The sequence below is a fragment of the Thamnophis sirtalis genome, unplaced genomic scaffold (assembly GCF_051295495.1).
Source record: "Thamnophis sirtalis isolate CommonGarterSnake01/CBP01778 unplaced genomic scaffold, rThaSir2_p1.2 scaffold_4, whole genome shotgun sequence".
Lineage (NCBI taxonomy): Eukaryota > Metazoa > Chordata > Lepidosauria > Squamata > Natricidae > Thamnophis > Thamnophis sirtalis.
In genome coordinates this window covers 34,737,588-34,756,748 of record NW_028261384.1, presented here as the reverse complement: position 1 = coordinate 34,756,748, position 19,161 = coordinate 34,737,588, and the positions used below count along the sequence as shown (strand labels likewise).

Genomic DNA, 19,161 nt, shown 5'->3' with positions numbered 1-19,161 from the left:
TCTAGTGTGATGAGCCACAGATATTTTAATTAAACTTTCCTTTTAGGCATCTTGGCTGTTCACTTTTATTTCATGGTTGGAATTAGGAGCTATGGAGAAAATGTTATCAGAGCATTTCTTGCTATGATTCTTTTTTCTCCCTGAAGGAAAAAATACTAGAGAGAAGTCCTTAGGATCTGTTATTATTTCAAAAGCCTATATTAACCTTATAGGTTTCCAATAAATAATGTCTTCTAAACAGACAATTAACTGATAATTTGCTTTGAAATGGTTGTGCTAAGATCATGGGAAAGCCATTCCCAAAACATCACTGAAATTTTTCAGCTTAGACTTTGAACTGCCACATTCTACCAAATTAAAATTCTAATGATTAAATGTTCTTTTCTGAGATTCAGAATTAATAAATTCAATGCACTGTACTACAAAAGTGATCGTTATGTAACCGCTACTGACTTACTCTAGATCAGTGGTTCCCAACATGAGGAATCCATGAGGAGGGCAATTTGATATTTAATGAGGGCAATTTGAACCTTGTTTAAACCAAGTTAATGACCTTTTAGATTTCCTCCATGTGAGTAGAGTTCATTTTTTGAGTAAAGTAAGAATTATATGTCATGGGGGGTAGGGGGGAAGAACAGGGTTTTAGAGATGCTTAGGTGGGGCATGGCCAAAAAAAGGTTGGGAACCACTGTTCTAGATCTACAGCAATTGTACACCAAAATAAAACACAATAGGGAGTAATCAGCTTCTTTAAAAAATGGCCCCATACATGAACATAAAGAAATCTGACACACCCAAATTGAACATAATAGTGAACACACGGCTTCCATTAAAATGATCCTGTAAATGAACCTAAAGAGGAAGGGTGATGGAAACATGTCACTTTTAGAAGAAAACCACAACAACCAAGAGCAAACCCCTTACTCTTTACCCTAGCCTATTCCAATGAAGCCCCTCTGGAACTAACAGTTTTCATAACAGACACTGATAAAAGAGCATTCATCAATAGTTTTTAAAAAGAAGAATTGTAAGCAAGCATTCCTGCAACAGGAAAAAAATATTCCAGACTTCCTCAAGAAATAAAAAGGTGAATGTTGGTGATAGGAGATTCAATTCTTAGAGAAACAGAAACTATAGTCTGCAGACCAGGCAATCAATCTGGGGAGCTATAGAGTAAAAAACAAAGATGTAACTGAATATCTTACTAAAATAACCAACCCTAGATTAATTACCCCTTTCTTCTCCTATACATGAGTACCAATCACGCAACAATAAATCTGAAAATAATAACAAGAGATTACCAATAGCTAGAGAAAAAAGTTAAAGAATTAGGAGAACAAGTGATGTTTTCAACTATACTTCCAGCAAAAGGCCAACATCCAATGAGGAGCAAAGGATTTTAGAACTGGCTTAAAACTGGTATCGTTAACATAATCTCAACTTCCTAGGCCATGGTCTGCAACACCTACATGAAGGGCTATTGTAAAGGGATGCATCTCACAAGAACTAGAAAAAATTTATTCTGAACACAACTAGCTCATCAAATCAAAAGAGCTTTAAACTAATTGAAGAGATTTGGTGGATTGAAACTCATGACTGGAATGTACTGATGGAAAAATACAAACTATTCAAAATCAACAGACCTGACAAAAGAGGAGGTTTGAGTTGCACTACATATAAAAGATCACTATATCTTACAGAAATGCACAAAACCAAGGAGGAAACCTCCTATAATCCATATGGGTCAAAATAAAAGGAAAAAAGAATGACATTGCTATGCTATCGGTGTACACTACAGGCCATCCAATTAAACAGAAGAAATAGATGAACTCTTTGCTAACCAATTAACAAATGTTTGTAGGAAACATACCACAATAGCAATGGGAGACTTTAACTACTCTGATATTAGAGAAATCTCTGCAGCAAGTGGGTGATTGAACAGATTCCTAACCAACTTAGTTGACAAAAAATAAAGCAGGGAACTAAAGGAAAAGCTATACTGGACTTAATACTTAATAATACAGAAGAAGTGATATAGGAAGTTGAAGTCTCTGGAACGTTGACCAAGAGTGACCATGTCATATTGGAATTCAATATAAGGCAAATACAAGCTAATTTTAAAAGTTCTGATTTTAATAAACTCAGACAGAGCCAAAGATTTTTATTTGACTCTGTCTGAGTTTGTTAAAATCAGAACTTTTATGGGTTGAAATCCTAAAGAGGAAAACAACTCAAGAAGCTTGGGAAACTCTGAAAAATATGATCATTAAAGCCTAGTCCAGCACAATATCACTGAAAAAGAAAAACAAGAAATCCAAGAAGAAACAAACATGGTTGCACAAAGATCTCTCTAATAAACTGAAAGACAAAAAGAGTAAGTACAAAAAATAGACAGAGGGGCACATAATTAAGCATGATTTCAGCAGTCCAAATCTGAAAAGATAAAGTCAGAAAGCAAAGTCTCAGAATGAACAAAGGCTTGCAACAAAAGTTAAAGATAATAATTAAAAAGTTTCTTTCACAATATAAAAAAACAAGAAAAAAATGAAGGAAACAGTTAATCCACTCAATAGAGAAGATGGCAAGGAAGTAACAGGCAGTCAACAAAAAGCAGAGCGGGGTAACTCAGTTTTAACGCAAAAAGAAATTGTAGCCCAACCTACTAAAAACATAATGATAAAATATAGACTAGGAATAAAAATTAAAATAATCAAGAAAATGGTAAGAGAACACTTGTCTGATATTGATGAATACAAATCATTGGAATCTGCATCCCAAAGTTCTGAAAGAGCTGGTAAATGTTATCTTAGAATCACTGTACCAGGGGTAAAATCCTCCCAGTTCGGCCCAGTTCAGCCCAAACCAGTAGGGACCACTGTCCCTGGTTCTATGAACCAGTAGTAAAAAAAAGCTTCCAAGGATCACCCAGCTCATAGCTGATTTCCCCCACTTTTTAAAGCATTTTTCCTGCCAGTTCAGGCAAATAGTCAGGAAAAAATGCTTTAAAAAGTGAAAATTGGCCACGCCCATGCAGTCACATGACCTCCTCCACTAAGCCATGCCCATAGAACCGATGGGCAAAAAAATTAGATTTTACCACTGCACTGAAACCGCATCTTTCAAAAATCCTGGAACACCAGGGAAGTACTAGAGGACTAGAAAACAAATGATGTGATTCCCATCTTCAATAAAAGAGGGAAAAAACCAGACCCAGGAATTTACAGTTCAATCAGCCTAACATCATACTTGGAAAGTTACTGTAGAAGAAGAAGGAGGAGGAGGAGGAGGAGGAGGAGGAGGAGGAGGAGGAGGAGGAGGAGGAGAGGAGGAGGAGGAGGAGGAGAAGAAGAAGAAGAAGAAGAAGAAGAAGAAGAAAAGAAAGAAGAAGAAGAAGAAGAAGAAGAAGAAGAAGAAGAAGAAGAAAAAATAATGAAATATTGTGACCTGGCCATCAAAAATACACGGCTATGGATGAAGCATGTAACAGTGATACCCATTGTCATCAGAAGAAGGAGGAGGAGAGGAGGAGGAGGAGGAGGAGGAGAAGGAGGAGGAGGAGGAGGAGGAGGAGGAGAGGAGGAGGAGGAGGAGAAGGAGAAGAAGAAGAAGAGAAGAAGAAGAAGAAGAAGAAGAAGAAGAAGAAGAAGAAGAAGAAGAAGAAGAAGAAGAAGAAGAAGAAGAAGAAGAAGAAGAAGAAGAAGAAATAATGAAATATTGTGACCTGGCCATCAAAAATACACGGCTATGGATGAAGCATGTAACAGTGATACCATTGTCATCAGAACACTTGGCACCATGTCCAAGAATTTTATAAGATACATCAACAAAATTGCAGCTTCCTGAAATAATACTAGCGGAACTGCAAAAAACTGTACTACTGTACAGTAGTACAGTATAACTGTACTATACTAACTGTACATTTAATAAGGTACTTGGTTGATACCTAGGACCCTGGTATGTGATGCATTTTTGAATGTTCGGTTGGCTGAGTTTCATGTTTAATGAATAAAGTATTTAATAAATAATGTTGATGGTCCATCATCATCATCATCATCATCTGTGAACATCTAGAAACAAATAGTTATCATTAGAAGCCAGCACTGATTTTAAAAAACAGGTCATGTTAAACCAATCTTATTTTATTCTTTAACAATGATTAAATTAGTAGACCATGCTGTGGACATAGTATATTAAGACTTGAGTAAGGCATTTGACAAACTTAGCCACAACCTACTTATTAGTAAGCTAGAAAAATGTGGGGTAGACAGCATCACCCCCAGATGATTTGTAACTGGCTGACAAACTCTGTTCAAGTAGTCTTTATTGGCATATCTACATGAAGGAAAGTAAGTGGGTACTACAAGGTTCCATCTTAGGCCCAGTATTCTTCAATACCTTCATGAATGATAAATATTGGCCCTATCCAACATGAAAATTTAATGTGGAAAAGAGCAAGGTTGTACACCTTGACAAAAAACCCAAAGCTAAAACAAATATTAGGTCAGTGATGGCTAACTTTTTTGGCACCGTGCCCCAAAACTGGAATGTGTGCATGGGCATGCGCACATGTATGTGCCGGAGCACTGGAAACCTGGAAGAGAGCAGCAGGCTGGTGTGCATACGTGGGGCGGCCAGCTGCTCTTCCGGGTTCTGTTGCGCATGTCTGACGGGCATGCCCACTGGCCAGTTAGTCTTCACGTGGAGACCAGCTGTCCAGCATGGAAGTGCGCGATCAAACTCAGAAGAGCAGCTGGCGATGGTGCGCATGCCTACAGAGTGGACTCTGCATACCACCTCTGGCAAAACCTGGCCTTTGTTTGTAATATTAGTACCATTTTATAAATCCTTTTTAAGACCACATCTGGAATATTGCATCCAGTTTTGGTCACTACATTACAAAAAAGATAATGACACTTTGGAAAAAGTACAAAGATGAGCAACTAAAAAGATTAAAGGCCTGGTGACAAAAACATATGAAAAATAATTGCAGAAATTGGGTCTGGCTAATCTAGAAAAAAGAAAAATTAGGGATGGCATGATTGCAGTATTCCAATATTTGAGAGACTGTAACAAAGAAGAGAATGTCAACTTATTTTCCAAAGCACCAAAAGGAAAGTCAAAAAGCAATGGAGCAAGAAGCAATGGAACCTAATCAAGGAGAGAAGCATCCTGGAATTAAGGAGAAACTTTCTAACAGAGAGGACAATTAACCAGTGGAACAGCTTGCCTTCAGAAGTTGTAGATGCTACATCACTGGAGGTTTTTAAGATATGACTTTTTACGATATGGTGAACCTCTGACACACATGCCACAAGTGGCATGCAGAGCCCTCTCTGCAGGCATGCGAGCCACTTCCCAAACTCAGTTCTGCCACCCATGATAGTGCCTCCCGCCATCAAGCAGATTTTCACGTCTCCGCCATGTATGAGCAGAGGGCAGGGCACATGCTGGAGACGCACACGCTGTGAGCAAGGCTCATGCAGGGGGATCACATGCATATGGGGAATTACATGTGCATGGTGGGTCACATATGGGGGTCAAAAATGCATGCACATGAATGGGACGTGCGCACATTGCAATATAGGTGTATTTGTGCTTTCAGTACTTGGCGCCAAAAATGTTAGCCATCACTGGTATAGGATCTCCTGCTTGAGCAGGAGGTTGGATTAGAAGATCTCCAAGGACCCTTCCAGTACTATTCTGATTGACTGATATTTAGAACTTGGCAAAAAATTGATCTACTATAGTATTATGAAGAATTTCCATTTTTTTACAATACTCTAATGTAAAATATTTCTGAGTACATGAACTAATTTTATGTTTATTGTCTAACCAAAATGTTAGAGTAACATCATCCAGAAAAAATAATTTCTAAAATGATGCTGTTATATGCACATATTTACAAAAAGTAAAAACTTGTGTTTTTTTCCTTTAAAACAATTGTTTGGCTTTTGTCATATACACTATGCAAATTAAAACTATAATTTCTATTTTAGGGCCCTAGTTTTATATATACCTGCTTCCAAGTAAGCCTCACAGAATTCAAAGTGACTATTATGGTAATATAACATTTTTCTGATAAACTAAGATTATTATCTTTCTAATGTATTTTAAACATATATTCACATTTTAGGTCTCAAAAGTTTTGAAAAATCAAGATGCATTTTGCCATGATGTTTTAGGATTCCTATTTATTTCTATACAAATTAACAGGGGGTTTGACTAGATGACTTTCAAGGTCCCCTATGTTTCTGTGTCACATATGATGATCCACATATGAAATAGTTCTTGTTTTCCACATTAAACCACTGTTTAAATATGAAACAAGTTGCTTTGAACATTTATTTGAAGTATCCCAAGTTCACAACAGCTGTATTTGGAACAGAAATTGCTCAGTTGCAATCTTCATAGACTTAAAATACTCATCAACTCATTTCTCATTTGAAACAGCAGGTTTGCACCCAAAATAGGACATTTTGTGCATAAAACAGTTCAAATCCAATCTTTAGCATATCCTATTTTTTTTATACTGTGTTTAAGAATTTTTATACATCAGGGAAAAATAAGAAACCATTTATAATTATAGGTGCTGAAAGTACTATAAAAGTTGTTTATTAAGTAGTATTTCAAAAATAGATCCTAATCTGGGAAAATTAACTGCAACTGAATCCCAATTAATTTCTACTCATCAGAAAACTTAACAAATTAACATGGTTGTTATTAGGCCATTTCTATGAAATTCCCTAATAACATGAATAGTGTTATTAGGACATTTCATAGAAATGAATAGTGAATATAAATAGTGATTCATATGAATATGATTAGCAGAGTAAGGAATGCTTAAATTACTTTAAGTGACAATTTAAAGTAGTTACTTTAGGTGACAACACTCACAAAATATATAATATTATAAAAGATAGTTATGCTAGTATAAACTAAAGCATGGCCTTGCCAGGTAGATGCTTTTTCATATCCTAGCCAGACATGAGACTACTGTACTAAACTTTGATAAAAAAAAACCTCTAGATTATATAAATATAAGATTAATATGTTCTTTGACTGAGATATCAAAAGCATTATTTTTTAGGAGAAAAGGAAGTAGATGCATAATAAATGATCAAGGCTGAGAATCCAGAAAACCAGATTGAAATATTAACATGTTGCACTGAGAAATTTCAAACTACAGCAGTGATTACCATCAGCAAAACTGCACATAGCATTTAGCAATGTGATTCAGAGTAATTAATCTCTCTGGCCCTCAGTTTTTTTTTTCATTCCAAAATAGAACACAGATGCAGCTTTCAGTCTAAAAAAGTAATGTGTATGTGTATGAGTTTGTGAGTGACAGAGAGAAAGGGAGGAAAAGAGAGGGGGGAAAGGAAGGGATGGAGGGAGGGAAGGAGGGGAACTTTTATACTCAGCCACAAAATCTTTGAAGATTTCATTGCAATAGCTTCCAATAATGTAAAACTGTAAAGATGCATTTTTGGTTCTTAAAAACAGCTTCCAAGTATGATGGTAATACATGCTGCAATAAAAACTTCAAAGTCGATTTTGCTGAGCATGGTTTTGACTCCTTTTGCTTTTTGATATTGTAGGCATAATATTAATAAAAACTTTAAAATATTCAGAATATTAATACTTGTAAAATGTATAGAGCAACTTAACTAGCTTAAAGGCACCCCCCCCACTCCTATGTAAAGCTATACTGATAAAAGGTCAAATAATTCACCAATTGTAGAGTATATATCATATCACATATAGCTAGACTATAAAGCACAATGGCAATGCACTGGTATATGTAAACATAATTGGAAATGAAAATGCTTGGTACAGATGGGACACATCTGGAAAAAAAATCCCACTTACCCTAAGCAAGATCCTAATAGCTTTTATTAGCTGCAGGTAATTTCTAAGAGTTGCTTAAATAGAACTCATTCTCTGTTTATTTATTTATTTAGTAAATTTATATGGCTATTCATCTCTTGAGCATGATTGAGTGGATAACAGTCTGCTGTCTTTTTTATTATCAGCAGATAATCATAATCTATTGAAAATCTGATGCTACGCTGCTACACTACAATAACAATTCCAAATAAGGATAGGGGATGTCCCATTATTTGCAAGCCATGTTAACCAGTGCTGCTCTTAATTTAATCTTAATTTCTTTATGAACACAACAGATATTAAGAATTGGGCTATGACTTTAAAATAGTAAAGCAAATTTCCATGATGTTTTAACATCTTATATTTTAAACTTTGAAAAGATTTATATGTTATCTAAGAGTTTAAAACCTTTCAAATGATGATTTAGTGCTTAATAATGTATACTTATATAATTAATACATGCACTTATGGGATTCAGTTAGAGATTAATTTAAAATCCTTTGGTTAAATAAATGGGTTGATTTTAACATTTCAGAAACAATAATGAAGAATTTCTTTGGTAAAAAAATAAAACCAAGTCCAATTTCAAGAAATATAACTGAATCGTAACAGTTTTAAAGGCTGACATAACCTTACTAAAAAAATTATATAAAAGATCATTAAAAACCAGAAAATGATGGTAAAGCAAGTCATCTTAATGTCTCACCATAAGAATATAAATAAAAGCTTGATATCAAGCCTGTTTTTTCTTGTGAAAGTTCATGATTTTTAAAAATTACCCATTATAATACACTCTTGTGTGTCAACATACACAAGACAGACTTGTGTTTCTATTGAATATAAATCCATAGCTCCTGGTAAAACAGGGAATGTACTGATTTTTAGCACTAATCATCTTGCCTATGAAACTGTGCATGCTTACTTTTCATATGACTTTTATGCATTTGCTGTAAAAGGGGCAGCAAATTCTTTCTTACTAGAAGTTAAATCTGAAATACATTTAAATCTGAATCCAGAATTCATAATGTAAAAAACAAAAATCTAAATCCAAAATTCTAATGGAATTCAATAAAGCTGAAGCAAAGGTATCTTAATGAGAACTCAGCACAATTAAGAATCTCTTAATACAACCACTATTCAGTAACTTTGCATAGCTTTAAAGAATAATTTCAAAGGAATCACACTGTAGAGTAGGTTCCATTTTTCATCAGAAGATTATATAAAGTTGGCTATTCTACCTCATTGCTCTTGCTTTGTGAAAGAGCCAGGCTATCATTTGTCAGTTCCTCCTCATCAACACTATTTCTGCTAAGAGCTTTGTTTTTTTTCTTCTTGGATTCCCCATCACTAGCAGCACTGCTATCTTCATCATCATTGCCTTCCTCTTCATTGTCATCTTCATCACTTCCACTCCCATCATCTTCATCATCCTCATTGTCACCATCACTTCCTTCTCTGCGTAATGTATTTTTCCCTTTCTTTTTCCCTGCAGTTGGGCGCCAATCATTGTCATCTTCACTGTCATAGTCATCTATATCATTTAGTTCTTCCATAGATACAAAATCTAAAAGAGGTCGATTTCTTCTCAGGTTCCACTTTTTTGGCTCATTTGTGTGCTCATCAACACCAACATCTCCTTCATTGGGCTTCTCTCCCTCTTTTTCTTTCTCCTTTTTCTTTTTTGCCTTCTCTTCTGCTTCTCTATTTTCCTCCTCCTCCTCCTCTTCTTCCTCCTCTTCTTTTTTCTCAGTTTTAATAGTCCCTTTCACTGTTACTGGCAATTCTTCTTCACCTGAATTTTTAGCTTTTTTCTCTGCTTTTTTCCCTTCTTCATCTTCTTCTGCCAGCTCTTCCTCCAATATGTTTTCTTCTGATTCACTACAGGAACCTTCTCCGCTATCCTTTGATCCATCTTCACTGCCATGTCCACTGCCTTCAGAATCTGTTGAGCATATGAAAATTTAAAAAAAGAATTCCAAAATAAAATGTACCAAAAAAAAGATTTTTTTAAAGAAAGATTGAGGCAATCTGCTTAGTCAAATTAAATATTATTTTCTTAGTAGCCAGCTATTTTTATTTGGGTAATCCCCCCCCCCTCAAATAGCATTTTTATAATAAAAACCTATGAAAATTGCTTTTTAAGCTGTGTTTCTATCTGATTTCATGACATGAGCTGGAAACCAAAGTTTAATTGAACAGCTCAGCTTCCAAATTGTTTTATTGAATCCTGCTAGACTAACTGACTAACTAAATAAGTGATTTAAACAAATTAATAAACCATTTCATACAATATTTTTTCTCAAACAATTACAATTCTTGAAATGATTAAAACAATCATATCAAACTTTTTGTCCTTTATCATTTTACTGAACAAACATTATAGTGTAATTGCATTTAATTGTAAAAGAAATCTAATTTATTCAACATATACATTGAATTTTATTTCCTATTTTCTGTAAAGATGCCATACCATCAGGAAATTTTTGGATGAAGGGAAAAAATAACATATAAAGCAAAATATTAGGATTTATTTGGGTATATTTAAGCCTCTATTCTAGCCTTTGAATCTTTAATTGGTTGTATTAGAACAGGGATGTCAAACTCAAGGCCCTGGGCCGGATTTGGCCCATGGGGTGATTAAATTTGGCCCATGGGTCCAATCTGGAAATAGCAAAAGACTGGCCTGGGGTGCCTCCTGCAAACCAAACAGAGTGCGGGGAGGCTGTGTGCGGCGCCCCCCCCCCCCCCCCCGGTGCCTTCAGCACTTTGCAAGCCAAAACGCATGGGTGAGCTGTGCCAGTTTTCAGTTTGGATGGCCTCCTGCAGCACTTCTCTGGTCAAAACAGGGCACAGGAGGGGAGAGGGGCTCTCCGTGGCCATGCCGCACCCCATTTTGGCGGGCAAAGTGTCCCCCCCACCCCCAGCTGGCCTGTGAAGATCTACAATGCTGATCTGGCCCTTGAAGAAATCCGGTTTTAATTACAATAGCAGAATTGGAAGGGACCTTGAAGGTCTTCTAGTCCAACCCCCTGCCTAGGCAGGAAACCCTATACTGTTTCAGACAAATGGCTATCTAACAACTTCTTAAAGACTTCCAGTGTTGGGGCATTCACAACTTCTGCGGGCAAGCTGGTCCACTAATTAATTGTTCTAACTGTCAGGAAATTTCTCCTCAGTTTTAAGTTGCTTCTCTCCTTGATTAGTTTCCACCCATTGCTTCTTGTTCTATCCTCAGGTGCTTTGGGGAATAGTTTGACTCCCTCTTCTTTGTGGCAACCCCTGAGATATTGGAATACTGCTATCATGTCTCCCCTAGTCCTTCTTTTCATTAAACTAGACATACCCAGTTCCTGCAATTGTACTTCATATTTTTTAGTCTCCAGTTCCCTAATCATCTTTGTTGCTCTTCTCTGCATTCTTTCTAGAGTCTCCACATCTTTTCTACATCGTGGCGACCAAAACTGAATGCAGTATTCCAAGTGTGGCCTTACCAAGGCATTATAAAGTGGATCACACTTCATGTGATCTTGATTCTATCCCTCTGTTTATGTAGCCTAAAACAGTGTTGGCTTTTTTGGCAAACTGCTGCACACTGCTGGCTCATATTTAAATGATTCTCCACTAGGACTCTAAGATCCCTCTCACAGTTACTACTATTGAGCACTCCAGTTTGACACCCCTGATTTAGAAAAAACAGGACACATGTGTTATCATGCTATATCATTTATATAAAGGACATAACTCATGAATAGGTGTTTTAGCTATGACTACTTGAGGATATTTTTGTTAAAAAACAATAACACATTATACTAATAAGACATACTAAGGTTATAAATGTAACTATAAATGTGTATCTTTTATGCAGATATACAGAATAGATGAAATTATAATGCTCTCAAAAGACTCTTATACATGCAACACAAAAGCAACATAGTCATCTCAATGACTTCTTTTTTCTAAAGGCCAGAACACGACAGCACTGAAAGCTTCAGAAACACTCACTTGAAAGACAGCATGGAACTACAAGAAGGTGGTCCACATCTATGCTCCATCTTTTTTCTGAATAACTTCCTATGTAGCTGATTTTTTAAAAATCCTCTAGATTTTTTCATTCTAATATGCATATGCCATTATTCTTTGGAATAAAGCAATTTAGCTAATCAGTAAACAAAGCAGAACTTAACTACGGAGTCAATGAAATACTTTGATAATTACCAGTGTTCCATATTTAATTGGACTATTATATTAATATTATATGAAACCTCATATACTCAATTGTTGACACACATGGCAAAGACTAGCAATATCTGGGAGAAAAATGAAGCCACATGTCATTCTCAACCAAGAAACAGTAGCAGAACTTCTATATGTTCCAAAAGTTCAAGGCAATATAGAGGATTCTTCTCCCTTGTTTTCTAGCATCAGAAGAGAAAGATGGGGAACAGAAGCTGGGAAAGAGAAAGCCATCACAAGCACCAATTAACCAAAAATGCAAATTGAGACAGAACAATTAGATAGGAAACTTGAATGCTACTAGAAATATTAAATGTCTTATTTTAATCTAATTTGAGTATAAACTGAGGAGCTAAAATGATAACATTAAATAAGAAGTATAAATATATTTTCTAAGGTAATATTCTTGTTAAAATATAGATAGAAAGTGTACATACACACACACACACACACACACACACACACACGGGAATAAGTTTCAACAGGAAGCAGACTTGGTTAGTGTTTGGATGAGAGTCCACAAGGAAATATCGGGGCTGTATTCCTAACTCAAATCCTTAAAAAAAAAAATTGTAGGAAATAGTGGAAAACCTCTTTCAGACAATATTGCTGCCAACGAAGTGGATGCAATACGTTGACAGAATTAGAGCAATGGAACTCAATTAAAAGGGTATTTTATTATTGATAAAGTTGATAAAAATCAACTTTTTATAATAAACTTTATTTTGCTAAAGTCAATCCCTATTACTCATTTTATAATTGCCAAATCTACTTGTCTTTGCAAATTTATAAAATAATAATTTGGCATGCGAAGGAACCTTACAAACCTAAAGTCTGCATCATAACATATACAATGTTAGTATGCTAAATGAAAAATGCAGTACTATTATATATAAATTTGTATAAATTTACATATTGGTTTTCAAAAGATTTCCGTAAAAATAAATGTAATTAAAATATGCAACTTTTGGAGGTTACCTGTATTAATATTGACTCAGTGATAAGTAATGTCTATAATATTCATATGTTCACCAGGATAATTTAATTACCAATTATCATTAAAATATTTAACTATGTATACAGATGTGCTACGTATAGAATGGTATATATTGTGCTTCTTGTTACCCATCTTCTCCTACCATATAGTGGATTGTTCTTTCAGATCACTGTAGCTTGAAAAAAGGAGTTTCAATTTTTTTTTAAAAAATGTATTTCCGTTTCTTTCAAAACAAAAATGCTAAGTTTGTTCAACTCATTTTAAAAACTTTGGAAAGAATCTTTAACTCATTTAACCTCTAATAGGTTTGTACATATTTATTTAGTATGATATTTGTTTGCTGTTTCAGAAATTATATTTCTCTTGAATTATCAATTATAATAAATACAATGGATTTATTGTTCTTGAGGCAAATTGGAATGTCAAAGTAAACCAGAAGATGGGTGACAAAAAGCATGGCAAAATCCTGGACTTTTTGGTTGAAGACCTAGTTGGTTTCCCAAGTCTGACAATGAAGTGATTATGGTACCTTCTTTATTTTGTATTATTTTATTTTGATATTTTACTTTTCTGATTAGTTGTATATTGGTTTTTGGTTGTAAGTTGCCCATACCAAAATTATATTTTTAATGTTAAAAAGGTAGTAATGTACATAATGTCCTTATAAAAATGATAAGAAATAATTTTCAATCAGGGCAAATCTCTAATTTAGATTGGCTAATCCAGTCTAAAGTTGCATAAATTAGTCTGAAATATTTCTGAAATATTGATATTTATTGTACTTAATCTCCTATCAAGTCTCCAGTAAAATATAATTTAAGGCTTCACATCATGAACTGCAAGCAAGTCTGCTGCAATATTATAAACTTCAGAATTTGGAGAACTGAAAGTGATGAATGAGTTTTAACATACTTATGCATCAACACTGGCAATCTGCAATAACCATTATTTGTTCATATTAAAATGACAGGCCAAACTTCCTTTGAGGGGGGAAAAACTGCTGCATTTCAATCATTTTATAAAAAAATGCAAAGGCATACTCAAATAACAGCATTTAATCAACCTAATGTAGGAGATTAGTCAATTTTAAAAAACATAAAGAGAAATGTAGGTTTTTTTATCCTCTTTCTCCTGTTATCTCCATATATCTCTAACTACCATTCCTATAATTTATAACCAGGATCTTCAAGACTATGAATTCTAAGAGTTGTGATCCAATGCATTTGGGGTTTATAAGGTTGGAAAAGTCCTCATCACGTTTCAAGAATTTACATTTAAATGTTGCATTAGTTAAAAATTTATCTCACAAAAATGTTACAAACTAAATTAGCAAACATTTTTACAAAGTCATGCAACAAGTTTCAAGATTAAGAAGTTGAGACTTCATATATATATATATATATATATATATGTATCTCGACAGATAACTTGCCTGTTCTACCTTTGTGACTTCCAGCTGAACTTTTTCACAGTAGTGTGAATGTTTTGGCTTAAGAAAACATCTGACTAGGAAAGTTGTCGTATGATATTACTATAGTATAGGTTGTTTTTTTTTTGCTGTTGCACTGAAAAAGTAGATTCAAATGTAAAATTGCTATAGTGCTACAGTATTTATTGGTGAAGATATAAAGGAGATTATGTATATCTTGTATGAATTCTGATATGGTTACATAATAAAGTTAAAATGGGCTTGGCTAAATAAAAATGTATATTCAGATGGGATAGATTTCTCCCAAGTCATTTTCTTTAAAATAAATAGCTTATCATGTACAAATATCCAAATGTACAAATAGCTATTTAAGTAGTCGCTAATCCAATTGCTTACCTAGTATGACATTCATGAAATTAATAATGTAGTAAACAATCTGAATGTCATACAGACAATATTACAATTCTTCTGGTGTTTATTAAAATAATATTTATACTTTAGGCAATAAAAATGTTTTGACCTTTTGGGGGGAAGATATCTGCACAATATTTGGAAGATTTGTTAGATAGGAACATTGATTCAATGGTATATCTATAAAGCTTGACCTCCCCTAATGTACTGTCATTATAACCCTCAGTTAGATTATATTCGATAGAGACTTCTTAGAGCAGTACCATGTTGCTAACACTTGTCATAAATTCTGAGAGTCACAGTTACAATACATACAGAGAATGTCAACTTGGAGAAATCTGATATAAAGGATAACCAAGATTCCATAACCCAAACTTTATATAAGGTGCACAGTCATTATTTAGATTTATTATACCCTAGATGAACTTTGATTCACCCCAATAAAAAATGAACTATCAAATTAATTTTATAAATTTTCATTTATAAATTTATAAATGAATAATATGATACTAGAGGTAATTAATTTAAATTCATAATTTCAATATTAATTACTTGTGGTACTGATTTATCACTCTGAATGCATTCACCAAACTGTTTCAAATTGGAAAATTACAAATTATTTATTTATGCTAACATGAAAAACAGTATTTATCAAGATATTGATCAGATTTAAATTAGCTTAATGTTATATACCTTGATAAATTTTAGTTATTATTATGTTACATATCAGATGAAGAAACTTTTCCCCGTATAAATGCCCGAGAACTAGAATATCTAGCATCCAAACTAATATGCCTAATAAATGGTATGCTGAAAATGTAATTCAACGCTGCAACTCCCAGTGTCTCTTTGATCCTACTTACCTTGGTTATACTCCAACAACTGTTAACTAATGATAATGACATGTAGCTTGCCATGTTAGCAAAATTAATAAATAGAACCTATTTAATGTGACATGATCATAGTGTCTTCTACTAATCTTACAAACCCAAAGGATGTAAGCTCATAACATCAAATGTAAGCAAAATATCTACTTTAGATAGAACTAATCCAGATTTATATTCATTGATTAACAGACTATATTTTCTAAAATTGCAGAGATTCTTAAACTACCTATATTTGTCTACTATAATGATTTTGTAATTGATCAATAAAAAGCTTATTAGATTCAGCATTATTATTTCGAGCAATCTGTTGTTCCATTACCAGCTATAAAAATGGTTGGAAATATTTCCTTGTATACATTTATACATAAAGTGCAGTGAATAATTCATAACTGATTCATAGTGTATATCCAACTCTGTACTTACAAGATACATTAACCTGTACAAGGCAAAACAATTATTATATGGGAGTCCAAATTTCATTTCTCATGCTTAATTCAAGTTTAACTTTGTGGTTTTTCAGATGGAGGTCTATATATTCTATTTGCTTTGTATCACATTTTGAAATGCACAATATATAACTCTATGTGCCTTTACTTCAAGGTACCCCCATCTGCCATGCTTCATTTCTACATTCCCATCACCAATTTTTTCTTGGATTCTTGCTTTTTTAAAAAGATTTAAACTAAATATTTTTAAAATCAAAAGCTAGATGGGTAGAAGGTTTTGAAGCCTCTAGATAAAAATAGTCTAACATCAAATTATATAAATCTTTTTACTCAACTGCTAGAGGATATAATGGAAACTGGCTAACATCAATTACACAAGAAAGAAAATGACTGAGAAAATAATGGTTATTTTCATTATTACAGTATTATGAAATAGGGGCCACTCTGGATAACAGTTCCAGCTTTCTTCCTGCACTATACATGTAGTCGTCAACTAACAACACTTCATTTAATGACCGTTCAAAGTTACATCATTGAAAAAGTGACTGATGGCCATTTTTCACACTTACAACCATGGTCACATGATCAAAATTCAGATGCTTGGTAACTGACTCATATTTATGACAGTTAGTGTCCCAGCGTCATGTGATCATGTTTTGTAACCTTCTGACAAGAAAAGTCAATGGTGAAATCAGATTCACTTAATCACTGTGTTAGTAATAACTATAGTGATTTACTTAACTGTAGCAAGAAAGGTCGTAAAATGGAGCAAAATTCATTTAAATGTTTCATTTAGCAATACAAATTTTGGGCTCAACTGTGGTCGTTAAGTCAAGGATTACCTGTATACCAAATGAAGGAGGGAACCAATATTATGAAAGCTGCATCACTGAGAGGAAAAAATTACCCAGACTGCTCATGCTTTGAACATATCAGTTATATTCCAATAGTGTGCGAGTAATCGTGGAAACTGATTACTCACAAACGCAGAAGAAACCAGAGAAGCTTTAAAAAAAAGGAGGAGAGGGGGCTAGTAAAGCACTGTACAAGGCTGATGGCAAGAAAAATAGAATTCCTACACCTTACCTTTTAATATAAGACAGGTAAAAGTGTGATCCTTTCTATCTTATGTCTTATTGACTTGCCTCAATTCTCACAATTTCATAAGTGTCAGAACGCTGCTTTCCTATTTCAGTGGTTATTCTCCTTGTACTCCTTGAAAGTTATTCTAAATTCATTCACTGTGGCCTATTTGGTTTGGTTCAATATATTGCATAAACTCAGTCACTTTGGCTTGTAAAATGTGCATATATGAGTCTATATTGCCATATTCCACAAACCATTATTGAATGTACTGACTCAGTGCAATGTGTAAATCTAGTCAGCACTCATCTATGATTTACTGAATAAATTGTAATTGGGCTTGGTTTCCACAGTCTCCTAAACCCAAACCAAACAAGGCATGTTATATTTCAGTGCCATGTGTGAACCCATATTTCTAAAGATAGTTATTTTATGTACCATCTAGACACCATGATTCCTCCCCACTCCACCTAGGAATAGTTAAGACATGTTTTTTTTAAAAAAAGACATTTTATTTTAAAAGGAAAGGAGGCAAATTGATGGGATGAGAATCAATTTAAAAGTATTTTAAAAAACGAGAAGGAGAAGCATTTATTTACCTGAAGCATCTCCAACCTTAAAGTCACTGTCATCTGAACTGTCATAATCTAAAGCTTCCAGCAGGGAAGCTGCCAAAGGCTTCACCTGCCGCCTCTTCGAGCTACGATCCACTGCAGGAAAAAAAGAGAGAGAGGGAGCACGTTTTGAGGTTTTTTTTCCCGTTTTTGTTTGTTTGTTTTGGTGATCATTAGTGGCTATTTTAAAGGAGAACAATCATCAAGAAAAAAACCCCTCCAGACCCCTTAAAGCAATACAATTTATGCTCTGGAAAGAGTGGGAAGTAGGAAAAAAGGCTGCGTCCCTTTGGGGAAAGCGTGTCAGAGTGAGGGAAACTGCAATAAAAGTGCCCCCATATGAAGGCACGAGGAGAAAAGATGCCCGCAATCCACTCCCAGAATTAATGCGGTAGAGGAAGATACCGAGCAGATGTGGGCATCAACGGCCGGAGAAACGCTTTTGCTGCCGGTTACGGCAAGGATGCGCTACAAGAGCCCCGAAGCTCTTTCGGGCGAAGGGAAGCGAACAAGGAGGAGTCGCTGCAGGGATGCTGCTGGACTTACTCACTGTATCCGAGCAGCTGCTGCCGGGCATACAGAAAACCGCCTGTACCCGTCAGGGAGCTTCGCTCCCTTCAGATCGCAACCGCGCTAAGGCTGAATGGGAGGCTGCACGATCTCCTAGGCCAACTCCGTAACCCAGACAATGGGCGAAATCGTGTCCCGGATGCAGTTCACATCTTCCCAAACCCCGCTCAGACGCCAGAGGCTCGCCGCTTCCGCTGGGTGATTTCGCTGCGCGCGTGTGCAGAAGTTTTGCGCAGGCGCTCTTGGCCAATGCGAAGTTTTGCCCGTCTTTGCCTCAGAGGATCATGTGCTCTTTGAGTGGAAATGCGCTTTCCTATTCAGCACCCGCGGAAGCTGGAGAGGTCGCACGTGGGTGTGGCTACCTGTTTCTAATCTCTCCCTTTCTCCGCTTGCGCAGTCCTGCTTCTGTATCAGCCTATTTGACAGTGTTTTCAACCTTATAACCGAGGAAAGACTTGTAGTACAAGAACTCGTGATTTGAGAACAGACGTTGGCAAGGAAAATATCTTGCCATGTTCCACTATGCGCATCGATTGCTCCAACCGTCCTTTTAGATCTTTTTAAAGATCCTTTTTATATTTTTGCATTTATACTATTATATTAG

General features: G+C 35.1%; 1 protein-coding gene across 4 annotated transcripts in view; it reads right to left on the bottom strand.

The window, feature by feature from the left end:
• The window catches only part of PHF14 (PHD finger protein 14), a 155,988-nt gene extending 137,256 nt beyond the window's left edge, over positions 1-18,732 (bottom strand). For 3 of the 4 annotated variants that reach the window (XM_014072283.2, XM_014072285.2, XM_014072286.2), the window contains exons 1-3: positions 18,534-18,732; positions 17,973-18,083; positions 9,126-9,829 (exon numbers count right to left, since the gene is read on the bottom strand). In XM_014072283.2, coding sequence (XP_013927758.2) covers positions 9,126-9,829; positions 17,973-18,083; positions 18,534-18,564 — 846 coding nt within the window. In that variant the 5' untranslated portion in view covers positions 18,565-18,732. The remainder of the gene's footprint in view (positions 1-9,125; positions 9,830-17,972; positions 18,084-18,533) is intronic. The other variant, XM_014072284.2, reaches the window with a different exon arrangement.
• Between the last annotated feature and the right edge of the window lie 429 nt (positions 18,733-19,161).